The sequence below is a fragment of the Tenrec ecaudatus genome, chromosome 9 (genome assembly GCF_050624435.1).
Source record: "Tenrec ecaudatus isolate mTenEca1 chromosome 9, mTenEca1.hap1, whole genome shotgun sequence".
Lineage (NCBI taxonomy): Eukaryota > Metazoa > Chordata > Mammalia > Afrosoricida > Tenrecidae > Tenrec > Tenrec ecaudatus.
Window position 1 is genome coordinate 86616356 of NC_134538.1, and position 20335 is coordinate 86636690.

Sequence of the window (20335 nt, forward strand, 5' to 3'; positions counted from 1 at the left end):
TATAGGGACATATAGGCAGATGTTCAGCTGTCCAGGGGCAGATGGTGAACTCAATTTGGGGCCAGTTAGGTTTGAGATGCCCATTACATATTGAGGAGAGATGTCAGGCGGGCAAGCGGATGCCTGAGCTCGAAAGGTGGGATAAAGGCTTAGGATGGAAAAGAGCTTGGGAATTCTTGATCAGCACAAAACTGTTAATTACTGCATATCTGAGTCATATTCCAAAGACTACGTAATACTGAACAGTAATGATGATTATAACAGGTCGTTTAAATGAGAGGAGAATAATTAAAAGTGGCATGTACTCTCCCTTCAGTTCAAAGTAGGAGCCTTGGTGATGTGCAGGCTGCTAACCACAAGGTCAGCAGTTAGAAACCCCCAGCTGCTCTCTCAAGAAAGACGGGGCTTGTAGTACCGATGAAGAACACAGCTTTCCCCCAGATCCTGGATGCTTCCTCCCCCCAACTACCATGATCCGAATTCTACCTTGCAGGACAGGATAGGGCAGAGGTTGTACACTGGTGCAAATGGGAGCTGGAGGCACAGGGAATCCAGGGTGGACGATACCTTCAGGACCGGGGTGTGAGGGGGGATGCTGGGAGAGTAGAGGGTGAGTGGGTTGGAAAGGGGGAACAGATTACAAGGATCCACATGTGACCTCCTCCCAGGGAGATGGACGGCAGAGAAGAAGGGGAAGGGAGACTCCGGATAGGGAAAGATATGACAAAATAACAATCTATAAATTATCAAGGGCTTATGAGGGAGGGGGGAGGAGGGGATAGGGAGGGGAAAAAAGAGGACCTGATGCAGAGGGCTTAAGTGGAGAGCAAATGCTTTGAGAGTGATTAGGGCAAAGAATGTAGGGATGTGCTTTATACAATTGATGTATGTTTATGTGTGGATTGTGAGAAGAGTTGTATGAGCCCCTAATAAAATGTTTTAAAAAATAAAAAAAGAAAAAGTAAAAGAAAAGACGGGGCTTTCTACCCCATAGACAGCTAAAGTCTTAGAAATGCACAGGGCAGGTAGACCCCCTCCTGAAGGGTCACTCGATGGCAGTGAGGGTTTTCTCCCCTCACTGTTGAAAATAAGGAGTCTTGTTGGTAGAGTGGGCTACACACTGGGCCAACTACAAGGTCAGCAGTTTGAAGCCATCTTAGAAACCCACAGGGGCTGTTCTACACAGTCCTATACAGTCACTATGAGTTGGAATTAATTCGATGTCAGTGAGCTTGGGGTTTTGTTTTTTCAGTTCAAAACACATAGTTGGTCTATCCAGTCTTCAACTCTATGCCACTCAAAGACCCTGACACTGGAAGACTTCCTCAGTGCTTTCTAACTCCATTACTCTCAATCACATGAGCCCCAAGTCACCAACCCACATCTTATATTGTTTTTTGCTTCTTTTTTATGATCAAATCACTAGAAAGTTGGGCATAAAATGGGAATGCAAATCAGAAAGGACCACGAACATTCTGTATAACACCACAACCTCCAAACTAAGCCCTGCTGATAAAAAACACTCAGAGAGCATGTATTCCTAGTACTATCTTCCAGTCCATACTATATATACTTGAGTATAAGCAGACCCGAATCTCAGCCAAGGCACCTAGTTTTACCACAGAAGCTGCATTAAAAATGTGCTGAAAACTCGGTTATACACGAGTGTCTACAGTGCATGGATTTGGCTCTGGTTGCTGGCTGTGCTAGAACCCTCTGAAGCGAACCTTGTATGGCTAGTTACGTTCTAATCAGCTCTCCACTCTCAGTTCTTACCACACTCGCCTCTCCACATTCAGTTACCCTACGGTTCTCCAATGGTAAAGGTGTGACCCAAACTTCTCTGCCCCCGTGCCTTTGTCTGTCCTGAGGCCTCTGCGAAGCATGCCCTTTCCTCCAGCTCCTGTATCTAGCTGTCTCCTGGTTGCCCTTGAATACAAGAAGCCTAAAACGTAACTGCCCCCAAGATCTCCAAGTGTTCTATTTTAGTTCCCTTCCTTCCGTGATGCCCTCTACATGGGAAGATGCTTTTTTAGGTACCCCCAGAATCCAGCAACACCTGCTCATGACCCTGGCTACCCGACTGGATCAGGACCTAAGCCAACCCACTGCTGTAAAGCCAATTCCAATTCCTCTGACTGCTATCAAGTCAATTCTGACTCATCGTGACCCTATAGAACAGGGAGACCTATAGAATGGAGCAGAACGGTTGCAGTGAGTTTTCAAGAGTAGAGAGGCTCATCCTCCTTCGGAGAGGCTGGTGGTTTTTTTTTTGTTTTTTTTTTTTTAACAATTTATTGGGGCTGATACAATTCTTTACACAGTTCATACATTTACATACATCAATTGTATAAAGCACATCTGTACAGTCTTTGCCCTAATCATTTTTTTCTCTTTTCTTCTTTTACATTTTATTAGGGACTCAAACAACTCTTACCACAATCCATACATATACATACATCAATTGTATAAAGCACATCCATACATTCCCTGCCCCAATCATTCTCAAGGCATTTGCTCTCCACTTAAGCCCCTTGCATCAGGTCCTCTTTTTTTTCCCCCTCTCCCTGCCCCTTCCCCCCTCCCTCATATGCCCTTGGTAATTTATACCTCGTTATTTTGTCATATCTTGCCCTAGAGGCTGGTGGTTTTGAACTGCTGACCTTGGGCTTAGCGGTCTAATGTGTAACCACAACACACACCCGTAGGGCTGGTTTCATTTTTCTCCTTTGGAGCAGTTGGTGGTTCTGAATTAACAATCTGAGTGAGTGAGTGAGTGTGTGTGTGTGTGTGTGTGTGTGTGTGTGTACAACCTTTCAGAAATAGATCTCCAGGCCTTTCTTCCAAGGAGCCATTGGGTGAATTTGAACTGCCAATAGCCAAGAACTGAACTGTTGTGCCACCAAGGAGTTCTTTACACACTTTTTGAAAGGAGAAGCTGCCACTGGCACCCAGGAGCTGTGCAATAAATGCTGATTGAACGAACGCATGACAATCCTCGGCACGTTAGCATAAAATGTGCCAATGGTGTTAAAAAATTGTCAAGGATTTAAATGCAAGTATCAGAAATCAACTTTGTCTCATGCACCAAAATCTCTTTTCTCTAAACAAATACTTAGAGTTTCAGTTTTTTGTCCGTAATAATAGCAGGATATTACTTGGCTTTCAGCTGACCTTCCTTCGCTGGACAAATATTTTCTGAGCTTCTCTCAGGTGTTAGGCATTTGCAGCATATTTATGAACAAAACAAAGAATCAGCCTTTAATGAAAAGCGGCAAGGGAGACTCTAGTCTTTAGAATTTAAGTAAACATCAAATAATATTTAGGTATTTTTTCTAAAAAAGCAAAACTAATGTCCAAAATCTCCACAATGAACAAAATATAAGAATTTGTAATGAAGACAGGAATTGAATTACAACTTTTTCCCTTTTTGTCAGACTCCAATATGATTTGGCACAGCACAAGACAACTTTTAGAAAAGTTTATTAACTTTGATGTTCTTAACATAGGATCTACCCTGATTACTGAGGAGCCCTAGCGGTGTGGTTATTCCGTGGGCCGCTCACCACAAGCCCTGCACTTCCAAACCACCAGCTGCTCCCCAGGGGAAAGAGGTGACTTTCTATTCAGGTAAAGGGTTACAGTCCTACAGGGTTGCTAAGGGCTTGAATAGACTCAACGGGAGTGAGTTTGGTTTTGGGAGGTATTTGGGGTTGATTATTGAGGTTTGTTTTTACTCTTTAAATTTTGTTCCTCGAATGAGTGCCTGCCCCTCGTCCCACTCACCTGGAGGTGGGAAATGAAGGGCATAAAAGGCCTCTCAACGCCACCATGCTGTTTCCGACTCATGTGATCCTTCGGGACAAAATTTGCCCCTGTAAGTCTCTATGGCAGTCTTTCTCCCGAAGAGCGGTTGGGGGTTTCAGACTGCAGACTTTGGCGCATAACCTACTAGGCCACCACGGCTCTCCTGGAGAGCCCTTGCTGAAAGATCTTTGGGCGAAAGACTTGAAGGATGGCTGAGAAGAGGTTAGCTGAGGAGGAGAGGACTATAGGCAGGGGTAAGGGCATGAACAAGGCCTCAGGCAAGACTGTGGCCCTGATTGGCTGAAGTATAGCACGGAGACCCAGAGCTCCCAGGTGAGAGTGCAGGACGCGTTGAGAGGACTAGCGGGAGGCAGGCTGGGAGGGTGGGTCACTGCTTGTCCCCTTTCCGTAGGTGTAGCACTCATCGCACAAACCTAGCTCATTGGGTCTGGGTGGGCCTCCACTTCTGTATGGCTAAGAAGTTTCCAGAGACAGTTGCTGCAGGGTGAGTGATAAAACGGAGCCTAGACCACAGGGAGACCTCAGCCTTGGTTTTGAGTGAAATGGGAACCAATCCGGGTCTCAGCCAAGCCATGACATACTCTCACTCACGTTTCCAGGAGGACCACTCACACTGCTGTGTGGAAAGAGGACTGGGAAATCGCCAATAATCGTAAATGTTAGAGATTATTCCTAGCTCATGGTTTGCCTTTGGTGGGGCTGCATTGATGGCCAGGGCTGATTTCGTAAGAGGAAGTCAGACGAGCCCCTGAAAGACAGATGTTCTGAGTGGTTTCCAAACTTACAACCACCTGGGGATCATTAACCATTGATGACTGGCGCTTCCCCCACCCCACCATGTTGATTTAATTGAGATGTTACAGAATTCTTCCAGGTGATTCTAACGTGCAGCAAGGTTTGGAAACCACCGCTCTCATTGGAGTCCCTTCTAGAAGCTGATCCTTAAAGCAGCAGCAATACCGTCCCGTCACAGAGCCTGTCCGACTGTGGGGCCTTCACCTCCCGCTGGCCAAACCAATCTGCCTTTAACAAAATCCCGAAGGTTCTTACGCACATTAGAAGGCAAGTAACTTGGGTTTAGAGAACATTTCTGATTTGAAAGGAGAACAAGACACATTGAAAGGCAGTCATTTCTTATCATCTTTCTTCCCATTATCTTTTCCCATCTGACACACGAGTGACACTAGAAACTAACAGGAATCTGAAAATGGAATACTAATTTTCAAAGTCTGTTTGTCTCTAATCTGATCTCAAACTTTAAAACCTGGAGCGAAGGATAAGTGCCTACTCAATTCAATCATTTATTTCTACGACTGAAGGGAGGGAGGATGTGAAGGAGGGAAAGATAAGACCAACCTCACCCGCTCGTTGCCCTCTGTCAAACATCAGCGCCAGCAAGCATCAACTCACTTCAGGGAAACAATCTAACGGCTATCATTCCATCCACCTGACAAAAGAGGTTAGTAGTTTCTCTGTCCCTTTTTATTAGCCAGAGTTGTCGTCCAATAAACTCAGGTGTCGTGGAGCTAAGTCGAAGGTTCAAGTATGCAAGACAAAGTGGTACCTCATCTAGGAACGCAGTTACATGTCCAAGAGGCGCCGCCGGTAACTCTCCAAAGAGAAACATTTGAGCATCCTCCTCTGGTCCAGGAATCTTCTTGGAAATATAAACAAGCTTTTGTTTTGCATTCCTTGGGATCTGAAGTAAGCGCAAGATAATTAGCTTTTTAAGTTCACTATGCAGTTGCTAACAAGCAAAATTTACCGTCTCCAATTTTCACAGCTGGATGGTGCCAGAAGGGGAAAACTGGCACCTTCCTTCTCTTCACAAACAAGGCTGTCCCACTATTGTCCTGTACGCCGCAAAGCACAGGAGTTTAATTTGTTCTTTTGTAATGCCAATGTCACATGGCTTGTTCGAAAAATGTCACCATTAAAAGGGCTGTCCGTTGTACAAGCTATAACATCTCATATGTAAAGATAAAGGGGCATGCAGAAAGTTTCCATCTTTTATATTCTTTTCTTGTTTAGAAATAAGGTAGATTGATGTAAAGATGGGAAGATAGGTTGATCATAAAAATAGGCAAAAGAGGTTGATTGTGTGCTTATCTTCCAGGCCAAGGATGGTAACACTTAGCTAAAATATTTTAATGTTTCCACAAGTACTGAATCATTTCTGTAGACATCGTAGTGCCTAATTTCGGTAATGCTAGAGGTACGTGTTCGCTCTCCTCTACTGATAAACTTTTTTTTTTTAAGTTACAATTAGGACTCTGGGAAGACAAAACATCTCAAAATGAACCAGACATGAATTTATGCATAAGCTTAACCCCACTCCATATAAAGGGGATTCAAACTCACCGGCTGCTCCCACAGTCTCAGAAACCCTTTGTGGGAAGGGTCTCCATGAGGAGAAGGGTTTATGGCTATAGGGTTATATCCAATTCCAGGGCAGCAGGTTTGGGAAGGTAGTTCATGAGTACTATTACACGCGTGGGGGCTGCCCACGCCCCGAATTCCTTTAAGAACTGGCTGCCCTCGGGTCCCGGGGGGGGGGGGGGCGTGGTGAAAGCACTGGGCTGCGCCCGGCTCCAGCAGCAGAACGATGTGGCAATTGGCTTCCTTGAAGATTAAGGTCTTGGAAACCCGGTGGGACAGTTAGTTGTAACCTGTGCTACAGGGCTATGGGTTTGGAAGGTTCTTTCCCGATACTGACGGCAGTTCACACCGAATACATGACAAGTCATTTAGACTCTTCCAAAACCCACAGTTTTAAGAAGATAGCTCCAGAGTGGCCCAACTTGAGAGAACGAAAGAAGAGGGGCTGGAGAGAAGAGGAGGCGGAGAGAATGGGGGAGAGAGAGGCGAGGGAGAAAGGCCAAGGAGAGAGGCCATTCAACGGGGCTGAAACACAATTACTAAACATAGAAACCACACTCGGGCAGTTGGGCGACGCGTTGTCCTTCTTGCCTTACCCCAGGAGAGCTGCCTCCGCGGGAGGAGTTGGCTTTTAACCCGCGCAATCCACCTGCGCTGACAGCGAAGCAGGCGCAGGTGGGCAGCTCTGCGAGTTCAGGCCCGGTCCTTAACTCGAGGTGGTGCTTGGGGTTTGGTTTGTCTCTCAGGGCCCAAGAGCGCTCGCCGTGGACGGAAGCGGGTCGGCCCGAGTCCCCGAGCCCGATGTCCCCCCCCTTCCTTACCTGGGGCGAGGTGGCGAGGCCCCCCGCGGCGGCGGTGCCCACGAGAAGGCAGGCGGGGCCGGCGCGCTCCAGAAACTCGCCCAGGTCCCGCCGGTGGCTGGGGCTCTCCAGATACTGACTCCATTTCTCCTCCGGGAGCCGCAGCAGCTGCCCCAGGCGAGCGCCGAGAAAGCGCACCCGCGGGTCCCGCACGAAACTCCGCGCTCGCCTGGTCTCCTCTTCCTCCTCCTCCTCTTCCTCCAACTCCATCCGGCTGTCCGCCTCCAGGCTGGCGCTCGGGGTTAACCGAAAGTTCGGGACTTCCCGGAAACTTGGAGCTGCCCCCGGCGCAGCCATCGGGCGCGTCCGAAGGGACGCGCAGCGGGCAGGCTATTCGAGGGCACCCCTCGCACGCGCCCTGGGAAGCGCCCACCCTCTACCCTCGAGCGCGGCCCGTCTCCCACTTGTGGGGACGCAGCGCGAACCTCGTTGGAAGAGGAGCTGGCCCGGGGCAGTGGCGCGTCCCGTTGCCCGGGGGACGGCGTCCCGGGGCTGCCGGGGAGGCGTGACCGCGCGGTGGCCGCCGTCCAGCCACGGCGAGGCAGTGGCACCTGAGAGGAGACGGGCCTTTGGGATGCAGGAAGCAAACCCGAGCCGGGAATGGGCGTGCCCCGGCCGGGCCAGGTGCAGTCCACTAGGGACCCACCTGTCTAGGCTGGGCTAGCTGCGCAGCATTGATGAACTGCTGTGGGTGAAATGGTGTGGCCTTCTGCCGTCTGTCCTATGTGGTAAAATCTTTACCTGGATTATTTCATGGAATCTCTAAGAGGGCAGGACCATGTCTGGCCAGACTTCGTTTTATGGGCGAGGAAACTAAATCACAAGGTGATTTACAGAGGAGGTGGGGGTGGGGTGGGGACCAAGTTTTCGTGCTAAGCGGGCGGTGCTTACCTAATTTGCTGAAAAGAGATCACCTGCCACTACACGTTTCTATCTGTGGAGTAAAACTGAAAATCCACGCTTAACCGTCTGAAAACCACATGCCCTCAGTTAGTCCTACTGTGATGTTGAAAGCTATGTCCCCAGTATTACAAATCCCAGCAGGGGCCCCCATGGCGGGCAGTTTTCAGTGGAGCTTCTAGACTGAGACAGACTAGAAGGGGGAACCAGCTGGTCTGCTTCTGGAATAGCTGGCTAATGAAATCTTCATGGCGAACAGTGAGACACAGGTCATAGCGCGGGAAGATGGGCCTCTCAAGTCCACAGCACTCAGAAGACACAGGGAAGCGCAGCCTGCTCAAAGCAGAGTTGATTTCATGGTGTGGATGGAGTCGAGCTTTTAAAAGGCCCATTATTCATTGATTGAGCCACCACTCGAAACCGCAACCAGTTTAGTATAGAGTAGAGGCATAAGTTGGAGAATTAAGCGGGGTTGTGGGGAGGTACTTAAAAACTGATAAAGTGTCAGGGGGAAAATGTAATATTTAGAGAGAAAACAAGTGCATTGGAATGGAAAAAGCATCGCAATTCCCTACCACAAATCTCAGGAGAAGAAACCCTTAATGGGCATCACCTTGCCCTATTCCAGTTACAGTCTACCTTGCATTATGGTGATTTGTATAGTCTTCTCATTTTCCCCTAGAAACAAAGCCTTTTCAAAGGCAGGCACTACTTGCTTAATTCCCAAAGCATCTACCACAGATCCTGCCTCAAGCAAGACTGTTGCTCAAATGTCATTTGGATCTAAATGATTACCAAAAAAATGCTGTGAGAGAAAGGGCTTCTGGAGAGAGAAGAGGGAAAATAAATGTTAAAACAAAGCAAAAAACAAAACAATAAACAACAACAAAACGTTAATAGTTGAGGTGATCAAAACAAGTAAGACACCCGCTATCACATGTACTAAGAGTTCAGTCCAAGGGTGGTGCAGTTCATAAATCTGACTTCCAACAGAAAGGTTGGGGGCTTGAGTCTACCCCAGACTTGCTGATCTACTTTTAAAAAAATCATTCATGGAAAATTCTGTGAAGTACAGTTCATCTCTGGCACATGTAAGTTTGCCATTGAGTTAGAATCTACTCAATGACAGTTGTTACTACTTCCAGAGGAGGTCACGTTAGAGATTAGACAAACCCATCAAAAGAAAATGAGTTAAGTTATAGGAAACACAAACACAATTATTTGAATGTCTCCTGAATAATTTCAAACATGATTTCTATTCTTGTTTGTTATGCTCTTTCTTGAAATGAGAAATAAGGGCCAGGGCCAGAGAAAGCACCCAGAGCCAGGAAGGTACAGGTGGGAATTTAAAAAGATTGGAGAGTCCTCAATTCATGGAAACAGCACACTTAGGCAACTAACCCTTGCATTTGTCTTTGCTCAATGTAGAATGCCCTTTCACATTTGATATCATGCAGCAAAGAGACATTCTAAGAATTGTGTGGTTAGGTCTAGCAAATTTTTTAATTTTATATTTACATTGGCTATATTCTTAGAGCAAAACTATAAAGATTCGCAAATCAGTTTGTTAAGCATTGTTTTAATTCTTGTTTTTCTTCCTAATATATTCCTAGTATGTTGCTAATGAATTATTCCAGGATGCAAAATAGTACACATAATGAAATAGCCCTAATCCTTCCTGTCTCTAAGGATTAACATACCTTCTTCCATGTCCAACGTTGACTGGCATTAACAAGCTCTACCACTTACCTAACAATTCCAGGCCTGCTAAGAAAGCACAGTAGTTCAGACCTACCTGGTTGTTTGACAGGAAAAAGACATGGAGGTCCACTCCTATCAATCTCACACCTTAGGAAGATCTAAGCGGGGCAGTTCTATTCTGTCACATGGAGTTACTAGACAGCATACACCAGGGAGACTTCCCATTGTGATCTTCAAACTGAGGGCTGTTAGGCTGGGTAATGTTAGCTAACGAAACAACCTCTGTTCACACCAACAGCTTTGTCTCTATCTGCCATCCAAACTCTTTACATCCCATATAAAGCAGAGGATGCAAGCTTGGTAACTCTTTGTCAACCTCAGATTTGTCCTGAAGAGGCTAAATAAATAAATAAATAAATAAACAAATCCCAAACCGAACAATAACAGGAAAAAACTGCAGTTGGCAAGATCAGGGTTTTTTTTTCTTTTAAAGATCAAAGTTTTATAGAAGGAAATTCATGGAAATAGAAACAATGAGCATGGTGTAAAATACATTTTATTGATTCTATAATTTATATTTTCAACCATATAACCATCTCTGAAATTGGGGTGCAGCTGACATTGTGATCTGTCAAGAAGCGGTCTTATTGTAGTTATTATTGCCAATATATCTACAGGAACATTCCCAAATACCATGAGCACAGATGATTGTCCTGGATGTAATAGTAGAGCATCCTTTGATAAATGCTGTTCCCTGAGTGCTCTTACTGACGTGAAAGATACTGGTTGAAAATCTATGGCTTCTGGTATGTTTGCTTTCTATTGCTGTACAGCAAATTTCCCTTAAAAGTTAACAGTTTAAAGTAACAAACATTTATTATTAAACATTGCCAGGAATCTATGTGTTTCTGGATCAGGGTCTCATGAGGTTATAGTCAAGATGTTTGTTGGGGCCACAGTCATTTGGCAGCTTGATTGGGCTAGAAGATCCACCTCCATGTTCACTTAGGTAGCTACTGTCTGGGGGCCTCAGTTATTTTTCATGTTGGTCTTCCCGTAGGCTTACAAAGACTACCTGAAGTAAACAATTCAAGAGGAAGAAAGCAAAAGTGGTTTCTTATGACTTCGTTTCTAAAATCTCACGCTGTCATCTCCACCTTACCTATTCACTAGAAACAAATCAACACACAGAGGAGGGGAAAAGTATCAACAAATTTATGTGTATTTGAAACCACTACTAATGGGCTAAAGAGTTTCTGATGGAGTAGGGGACTGTGCTTTGTGCTAATAACTAGGAGGTCAGCAACTTGAACCCACGAACAGCTGTCAGAGACCAATGTGGCTGTCTGCCCCATAAAGGTTCACAGCCTCAAAACCCCACAGGGTGACTCTCCTCTGTCCTGTAGGATCGCTGAGTTGGAATCGACTGAATGGTAGTGGGTTTGGTGGTTTTCAGATGTGCTTTGGTTCTGGGGTGCAAAAAGCATGATAGGGCCTGGAAAGCTAGTCACGGAATGTAAAGAAATTGTATTTTTTAGAATATGTACAAGAGCGACATGTGATACAATATATCTACCTAAATAAGTCTAATTAGTGCTTTTTAATAGAGAAAATAAAATATAATAAACAAATTTAAAACTTCAATCCCTTTTAATAAAATTTCAATATTTAGATGTTATACTATAACATGTTACAGTATAACATCTAGCTTAAAACTTGTCAGGTAGTATAAAATAAGAGTACATCTTATAATCAATCATACCTTCCAACCATACAGTTAGGCTTTTTTTTAATCACTGAAAAGTTTAGGAAGCGACTCTTTCCCAAAGCAAGCACATTTATTTGTTTATGCAACAAACTTGCTGTAATAGCTAACCCTGATTCTCTGATTCTTTGAATGTTCTTCAAGGAATTATAATCCATTGAAGTTTTATGGAAATACATGTTCAGTCCTAACTCTCTTCAAGTGAAATGGTATTTCCATTTGCATTTTCCTTTTTTTGATTTTCACAGCTCTGTGCATAATGCTTATGTACTTGACTAACTCATAATTTTTTTAGCCATTTAAAGAATGCTTCTGGAATAGCCTAGAGGGTAGACAGCTCTTAACTTGGGTAAAGGGGGAGATAATTCAGGGAATATTCTGAACAATACTACCATAAAACAACATCACAATTTTCCTTAGTAAGAGAAATTATAGTTCTCAAATCCTAAACCTGATAAATATTTCCAATATTTGTATTAGAAAAATGTGTAAAGTTAAAAAACTTTATTTAAATTAAAAAATTTTTAAATCATTTTATTAGGGGCACATACAACTCTTATCACAATCCATACATACATTAACTTTGTAAAGCACATTTGTACATTCATTGCCCTCATCATTCTCAAAACATCTGCTCTCCACTTAAGGCCCTGGCATCAGCTCATTTCCCCTCCTCCTTCCCCCCCACCCATGAACCCTTGATAATTTATAAATTATTATTTTGTCATGTCTTACACTGTCCAGCGTCTCCATCCACCCACTTTTCTTTGTCCATCCCCCAGGGAGGAGGAGGTTATATGTAGATCCTTGTAATCGGTTCCCCCTTTCCAACCCACCCTCCTGTTATCACCACTCACACTACTGGTCCTGAAGGGATAATCCACCCTGAATTCCCTGTGTTTCCAGTTCCTATCTGTACCAGTGTACATCTTCTGGTCTAGTCAGATTTGTAAGGTAGAATTGGGATCATGATAATGGGGAGGAGGAAGCATTTAGGAACTAGAGGAAAAGTGTATGTTTAATTGTTGCTACACTGCACCCTGACTGGCTTTTCTCTTCCCCGAGACCCTTCTGTAAGGGGATGTCCAATTGCGTACAGATGGGCCTTGGGTCTCCACTCCGCACTCCCCCTCATTCACAATATGATTTTTTGTTTTGATGATGCCTAATACTTGATCCCTTTGACACCTCGTGATTATTCAGGCTGGTGTGCTTTCACGTGGGCTTTGTTGCTTCTCAGCTAGATGGCCACTCACTTACCTTCAAATCTTTAAGACCCCAGATGCTATGTCTTTTGATAGTCAGGCACCATGAGCTTTCTTCACATTTCCTTATGCACCCATTTGTCTTCAGCAATCGGATTGGGAAGGTGAGAAGAATGGAATGCCAGTTTAATAGAACAAAGTATCTTGCATTGAGGGAGTACTTGAGGCCCAATGTCTATCTGCTACCTTAATACTAAACTATATATATGTGCACATAGATCTATTTCCACCACCTCATATACAGATATATTTACATATGTACATGCCTTTATTTAGACCTCTATATATGCCTTTTGCCTCCTAGCTCTTGCCTCTATTTCCTTTTACTTTCCTCTTGTCCCACTATCAGGTTCAGACTTCATTTGGGTTTCAGTAATTCCTCGGTTACATATTTCCTTGGTCATGTCTACCAGGCCTCCTACACCCTCCTCACCACTGATTTGGATTACTTGTTGTTCCTTTGTACCTGGGTTTGTTAACACCACTTCCTTTCTCCCCCACTCTCCCTCTCCCATGTCCCAAGAACTGTCAGTCCCATTGTTTTGTCCTCCAGATTGTCCATCCAGCCTGTCTTATTTAGACAGACCTGAGGAGATAATAACATGCACAAAAACAAAATCAAGCAACAAAAGAAAGCAAAATAGCAACAACAAGCCAATGACAACAAAAGAAAAAAAAACAACAAGAAAGAAAAGCTTGTAGTTAGTTCAAGGACTGTTTGTTGACCTTTAGTAGTGTCTTCTGGTTGAGTATGATGGGGTGCCAAGCCATGGCCCCAAAGTCTATTTTTGGTTTTCCCTGGGGACTTCTTTGCTCTGTTCCCCTTGCTGTTCTGTTGCAAACCCTTAGTGTCTGGCCTTGGGATGGTGGGATCAGTTCGGGTGGAATTCCCACACTGTGTTTCCAGTGTTGTCCACTGTAGGGCTATGGGTCAGTGAGAGATGTAGTGTCTCATAGAGTGGCTGGCCATATGGTCGTCCCTGTGGATTGGCTGCTCTGAGTGGGAACATCGTCCTCAAGGCTTGGTGGGCCAGGATGTGCTCAACTCTCTCTTCCTCCCCCTTCATTTGTTCCCATGTGCTCTGGTCAGACATGTCCCTCTCTCTGAGCTGCAGATTCAGTGCTATCCTCTGAAATAAATTCTTCTGGGGGCAGGAGCTGCTGTCCACATAGTTAGGATTGGGGCCAGCCCCTCAGACCTGTCCATTGGTTCCCTATTCCATGCTGGCACGTTCCATTGACATCTTGGAGCACTGCGTTGAAGTCTGGCCCCTCTTTCCCCGTGGAGATATAAACAGTACCCTCCCCTTGGGTGGGTTAGTGCCGTGTCCCCAATACCCATTTCGTTCCATTCCCTCCCCCACCTCCTTTTTAGTTGGTTACCATATATACCCCTGGATTTCATCTGGCCCCTGCCATACTACCTGGTCCTCACCCCCGGAATGTTTGTATACAGTAGCTTTTTCCTGATGCCCCCTTTGATTTTTTTTTAGAGCTTACCTCAGTGGACTCATGTTGTACTTGTCCTTTTGTGCTTGGCTTACTTTGCTTCACATGATTTCTTTTTTTCCTATTTATAGCAAGAACCTTATTATCAAGAAATAATTCCATATCAAGATGGCATGCCAATGCAGTTGAATTCAATGCATATTGTTTATCTGTACATCTTCACATTTTTGTATATATTTTGAATGTATATCTTATTTGTTTTTTTTACTTTTAAAAAAATTTAATAATTTTTTATTGGGGCTCATACAACTCTTATCACAATCCATACATCATCAATTGAGTAAAGCACCCTTATACATTTGTTGCCCTCGTCATTCTCAAAATTCACCTTCCACTTGGGTTCCTGGAATCAGCTTGTTTTCCTTTTTTTTCCCTCCCTCTCCCTCCCCGCTCCCCCCTGAATCCTTAATAGTTTATAAATTATTATTTTATCTTATCTTACACTGACCGGCGTCTCCCCTAACCCACCTTCCCATTGCCCATCCCCCAGAGAGGAGGTTACACATAGATCCCTGAGATTGGTTCTCCCTTTCTACACCCCCTTCCCTCCCAGTGTTGCCACTCTCACCACTGGTCCTGAGGGGTTCGTCCGTCCCAGATTCCCTGTTTCCAGATCCCTACTGCACCGCTGTGCATCTTCTGGTCTAACCAGGTCCACAAGGTAGAATTGGGGTCATGATAATTGGGAGGGGAGGAAGCGTTCAAGAACTAGAGGAAGGTTTTGAGTTTCATTGTTGCTACACTGAACCCTGAGTGACTCATCTCCCCACTATCCCTCTGCAAGGGATGTCCAGCTGTCTCCAGATGGGCATTGAGTTCCCATCACACACTCCCCCTCATTCACGGTGATGTGATTCCCCCCCGCCCCACATCTTTGTTGTTTGAAACCTGGTCCCGTCTGCCCTTCATGATCACAGGTTGGTGTGCTGCTTCCATGTGGGCTTTGTTGCTTCTGGGCTAGATGGCCGCTTGTTTACTTTCACATGATTTCTTCCAGTGCTTCCTTTGCGTTGATGCGCTTCATGTGTTCATCGTTTTTAGCGATGCGTAGTACTCCATTGTTTGTATGTACCACAGTTTTTTAATCCAACTCGTCAGTTGATGGAAATTTGGGTTGTTTCCAACTCCTTGCAATTGTGAATTGTGCCGCAATGAACATTAGAGCACAGATGTCTGCCTTTGGTTTGTTTCCTGCCTCTTCTGGGTGTATGAGCAGTAAGGGGATTGCTGGGTTGTATGGTAACTCGATTTCCATCTGTTTTAGATAGCGCCAGATCGATTTCCATAGTGGCTGTACACACTTACAGGTCCACCAGCAGTGGAGGAAAGTTCCTGTCTCCCCACAACCCCTCCAACACTTGTTGCTTTCTGATTTTTTGAATTGGGCTATCTTTGAGGGTGTTAGATGGTACCTCATTGTTGTTTTAATTTGCATTTCTCTTATGGCTAAAGTAAAAACATTTACTCCTATGTTTATTGGCCTTTTGGATTTCTTCCCTTGTGAAACTTCTGTTCAGGTCCTTTGCCCCGCTCCTCAGTGGGCAATTAGTTTTTTTCCCCCTACAATAGCAGAGTATTGTAGATTTTAGTAATAAGGCCTTTGTCTGATGTTTCATTGCTAAAGATGTTTTCCCAGACCGTGGAATCTCATATTACTCTCTTGGTGAATTCTTTCGATGTACACAGGTATTTTATTTTCAGTATATCACATTTGTCAATTTGTGCCTCCTCTGTTTGTATCCTTCACTATTTCTGATAGTCTATGTATTACCTGTGCCAAAGTTTTCACGTTGGTCCCAATTCCCTCATTGATGACCCTAATAGTTTGGGATTTAACTTCAAGGTCTGTGATCCACCTTGAGTTTATTCTTGTGCATGGAGTGGGATAAGTGTCTTGCTTTATTTTTCTGCAGGTAGATATCCATTTTTTCCAGCACCACTTGTTAAAGAGGGCATCCTCTTTCCATTGGATATTTTGGGGGCCCTTATCAAAGATCAGTTGTCTGTCTGCTGATGATTTTATTTCTGGGTTTTCAGTTCTTGTCAATTGTTCTGAGTATCTATCATTGTACCAATACCACGCGGTTTTGGCACCTGTGGCTTATAATATGTGCAAAATCAGGTAAAGCAAGTCCTCCCACTGTATCCTTCTTGAAAAGTTCTCTGCTAATTCTGGCTTCTTCTCTCTCCATATGAAGTTGGTAATCAGTTTTTCTATTTCTTTGAAGAAAGATGAGGGTAATTGTATCAGGATTGCATTAAACTTATATAGTGCCTTGGGCAGAATTGACAATTTTACTATATTGAGTCTTCCAATCCATGAACATGGGATATTTTTCCATTTGTTGAGGTCACTCTTGGTTTCTTTTAGTGTCTGTAGTTTTCCTCATAGAGATCTTTTGTTCTTTTAGTCAGATATATTCTTAGATTTTTCCATTTGTGTTTGGCTATTGTGAAAGGTACCACCTTTTAAAAAATCTCTTTTGTGGTTATCTTATCCGATGTGTATAGCAGTCCAATGGACTTATGTTTGTTGATCTAGTATCCTGCCACTCTGCCAAACTCTTCTATTGCTTCCAGTACTCACCTTGTGGAGCTTGTGGGATTTTCCATATACAAAACCATATCATCTGCAAATAGTGATAGTTTCACCTCTTTCTTCCACACCTTGTATGTCTTTTCTTAGCCTTATGCTGTTAGCTAAAACCTCCAGAACAATATTAAATAACAGTGGGGACAAGGGCCATCCTTATCTGGTCCCCTTTTTTCAGTAGGATTGTGTTCATGTTTTCTCCATTGATTACCACGTTGGCTGTTGGTTTCTCATATATAGGTTGTATTGTCTTGCGGAACTTTGCTTCCATTCCTATCTTCTCAAGTGTCTTAAACAGGAATTGGTGTTGGATGTTGTCGAATGCTTTTTTTCTGCAACTATCGAAATTATCATGTGGTTCTTGTAGATTTTCATGTCAATGAGACGAATGACACTAAAGGTGTTTCGTATGTTGAACCATCCCTGCATCCCTGGTATGAATCCCACTTGGTCATGCTGAATTATTTGTTTTATATACTTTTGTATTCTGTTGGCCAGTATTTTGTTAAGGATTTTTGCTTCGATGTTCATTAGGGATATTGGTCTATAGTTCTAAATTCTTGTGGGGTCCTTGTCTGGTTTTGGTATCAGAGTTATACTGGTTTCATAGAAAGCATTCAGGAGTTTGCCATCTATTTCTACGTTCTGGAAGAGTGTGTAAGATTGGTGTTAGTTTTCCCCTAAATACCTGGTAGAATTCTCCTGTGAAGCCATCTGGTCCAGGGGATTTTTTTGTTAGTAATCCCTTCATAACCTTGTCTACTTCTATAGGTCTGTTGAGAGTCTTGACATTCTTCGGGAATCATCTAGGGAGAGATTATTTTTCCAAGATTTTGTCCATGTCTTCCAAGTTTTTTAATTCATTGGAGTACAATCATTCATAGTAGTGTGTAATTATCCTTTTGATTTCATTAGGGTCTATTGTAATGTCTCCTCTTTCATCCCTCATTCTTGCTATTGAAATTAGTTCCCCCTTTCTTTGGTTAGGTTTGCCAGCACTCTGTCGATTCTGGTTATCCTATCAAAGAACCAACTTTTAGCAGCATTAAATATTCTCACAGTTTTCTTATTTTCCCTTTCCTGAATCTCAGCCCTGACTCATATTATTTCTTTTCTTTTGCTATTAGTGGAATTGTCCTCCTGACTCTGCTCTAGTTGTTGTAAATTTTGTGCCAGCAAATCAATCATGAGTGTTTTTTCCATATTCAGGTGTGCATGTGTTACTATGAAACTTGGTATGTTGTGTTCTCATTCTCGTTGGTTCTAGAAATTTCCTAATTTCATCTCTGATCTGTGCCAGCACGCACTTCATTTGCAGTAGGTTTATTCATCCTCCAATTGTTTGCTCTTGTTTTCTTCATCTTCCTTTGTGCACTTCCAGCATTATGGCACAGTGGTCAGAAAGAGAGGTCTGGTATGTGCTTAAACTTATGTAGATTCTCCTTATTCCCCAGCTTGTGGTCTGTCTTCAAATATGTGCCATGCGGGCTTAAAAAGAATGTGAACGTTTTTGTATTTGTATGAAAAGCTCTGTAAATATCTATCAGGTAATTGTCTAATTTTAGTATTTAGATCTCTAGCCTCATTGTTGAGTTTCTTTCCCTGTGATCTATCTTTCTCAGAGAGTGGTGTGTTGAAGTCAACCACTATACTTGTTGATGCTGTGATTTCTTTTTTCATCTTTTGGGGTGTTTTGTTGATGTATTTAGCGGGTTTGTCATTCAGGGAATATATGTTTACAATGCTTAGTGGTTCTTTGTCTAACATTCCCTTGAGCATTATATAGTGCCCATCTTTTTTTATGGTTTGTAGGTTGAGGTCAGTTTTATCCGAGATTAGGATTGCAACCCCTGCTTTTTTTGCAATTGCTGTTTGCTTGGTAAACCTTTCTCCAGCCTTTGATTCTCAGCCTATTTTTGTCTGTAACCTTGAGATATTTCTCATGTAGGCAGCAGATTGATGGGTTGTATTTTCTAAGCCAGTCTGCTAGCCTCAGTATTTTAATGCCTGAGTTCAGGCCATTGATATTCAGGGTTACTCTCTCCATCTGTGGACTCTGATGTGATCTCTCTTTTGTGTTGGGGGTTTCCTACCTTCCTTTCTTATTAGTGTGTTGTGCAAATTAGTGTATGTGTATCATTCTTGACTTCTTTCCATACTTAAGCCAATGCTATCTTGGGGTCTGTTTTCTCTTTGTTGCCCTCTGAATGAGGCTGTTCTATGTGGTGGTCTCTTATTTATGCTTGGTGAGTGTTGTTCTTCTGACCATACTGGGTCAGCAAGGATGTTTTGTAAGGTAGGGTTTCTTCTAACGTATTCTTTGTGTTTTTCATGGTCTGGGAAGACAATTACTTCTCTAGCTATCTTTTTGTTTTGTTTTGTTTTAAACGTTTTATTAGGGGCTCATACAACTCTTATCACAGTCCATACATATACATACATCAATTGTATAAAGCACATCTGTACATTCTTTGCCCTAATCATTTTCTTTTCTTTCCCTTTTCTTTTTTTACATTTTATTAGGGACTCATACAACTCTTATCACAATCCATACATATACATACATCAATTGTATAAAGCACATCCATACATTCCCCGCCCCAATCATTCTCAAAGCATTTGCTCTCCACTTAAGCCCTTTGCATCAGGTCCTCTTTTTTTTCCCCTTCCCTCCCCGCTTTCCCCTCCCTCATGTGCCCTTTGTAATTTATACATCGTTATTTTGTCATATCTTGCTCTATCCGGAGTCTCTCTTCCCCCCCTTCTCTGCTGTCCCTCTCCCAGGGAGGAGGTATCATGTGGATCCCTGTAATCAGTTCCCCCTTTCCAACCCACTCACCCTACACTCTCCCAGCATCGCCCCTCACACCCTTGGTCCTGAAGGTATCATCCACCCTGGATTCCCTGTGCCTCCAGCCCTCATATGTACCAGTGTACAACCTCTGCCCTATCCAGCCCTGCAAGGTAGAATTCGGATCATGGTAGTTGGGGGGAGGAAGCATCCAGGATCTGGGGGAAAGCTGTGCTCTTCATCGGTACTGCCTCGCACCCTGACTAACCCATCTCCTCTCCTAAACCCCTCTATGAGGGGATCTCCAGTGGCCGACACTTGGGCCTTGGGTCTTCACTCTGCACTTCCCTCTTCCCCCTTCATTCAATATGGTATGACTTTTTTGTTGTGTCTTCCTTTGTAAGCCAGTAATTCTGTTGTTCCTCTTCATAGCACCAGACATAGCTCTTAGGTTTTCTTCAGCTTCTCTGAGGATCTTATTAGACTTTTATTTGCATCTGTTAACGTTTGCTTGGCTGTCCTCCAAGTCACTGGGGGTTCTCTGCTTTCTCCAGACGTTTTCCAAGGTTTATGAGTCTGCTATTGGTTTTTGTTATCTCCTCCCTAAACTCTTGTATTTCTCTTTGGTGTATCGACTTTATCTCCTCTATCATTTCATCCTTTTTATGTATTGTTTCCCTCATATCCTGTATGACCCCAAGCAGCATTCTGAAAATTTCTCTCTGTGGCAGATGCATTTCTGCT

General features: G+C 43.7%; 1 protein-coding gene across 1 annotated transcript in view; it reads right to left on the reverse strand.

The window, feature by feature from the left end:
* Positions 1 to 7364, reverse strand: part of DNAH11 (dynein axonemal heavy chain 11) — a 319324-nt gene extending 311960 nt beyond the window's left edge. Inside the window, exons 1-2 of the mRNA XM_075557332.1 lie at positions 7029 to 7364; positions 5393 to 5527 (exon numbers count right to left, since the gene is read on the reverse strand). Coding sequence (XP_075413447.1) covers positions 5393 to 5527; positions 7029 to 7364 — 471 coding nt within the window. The remainder of the gene's footprint in view (positions 1 to 5392; positions 5528 to 7028) is intronic.
* Between the last annotated feature and the right edge of the window lie 12971 nt (positions 7365 to 20335).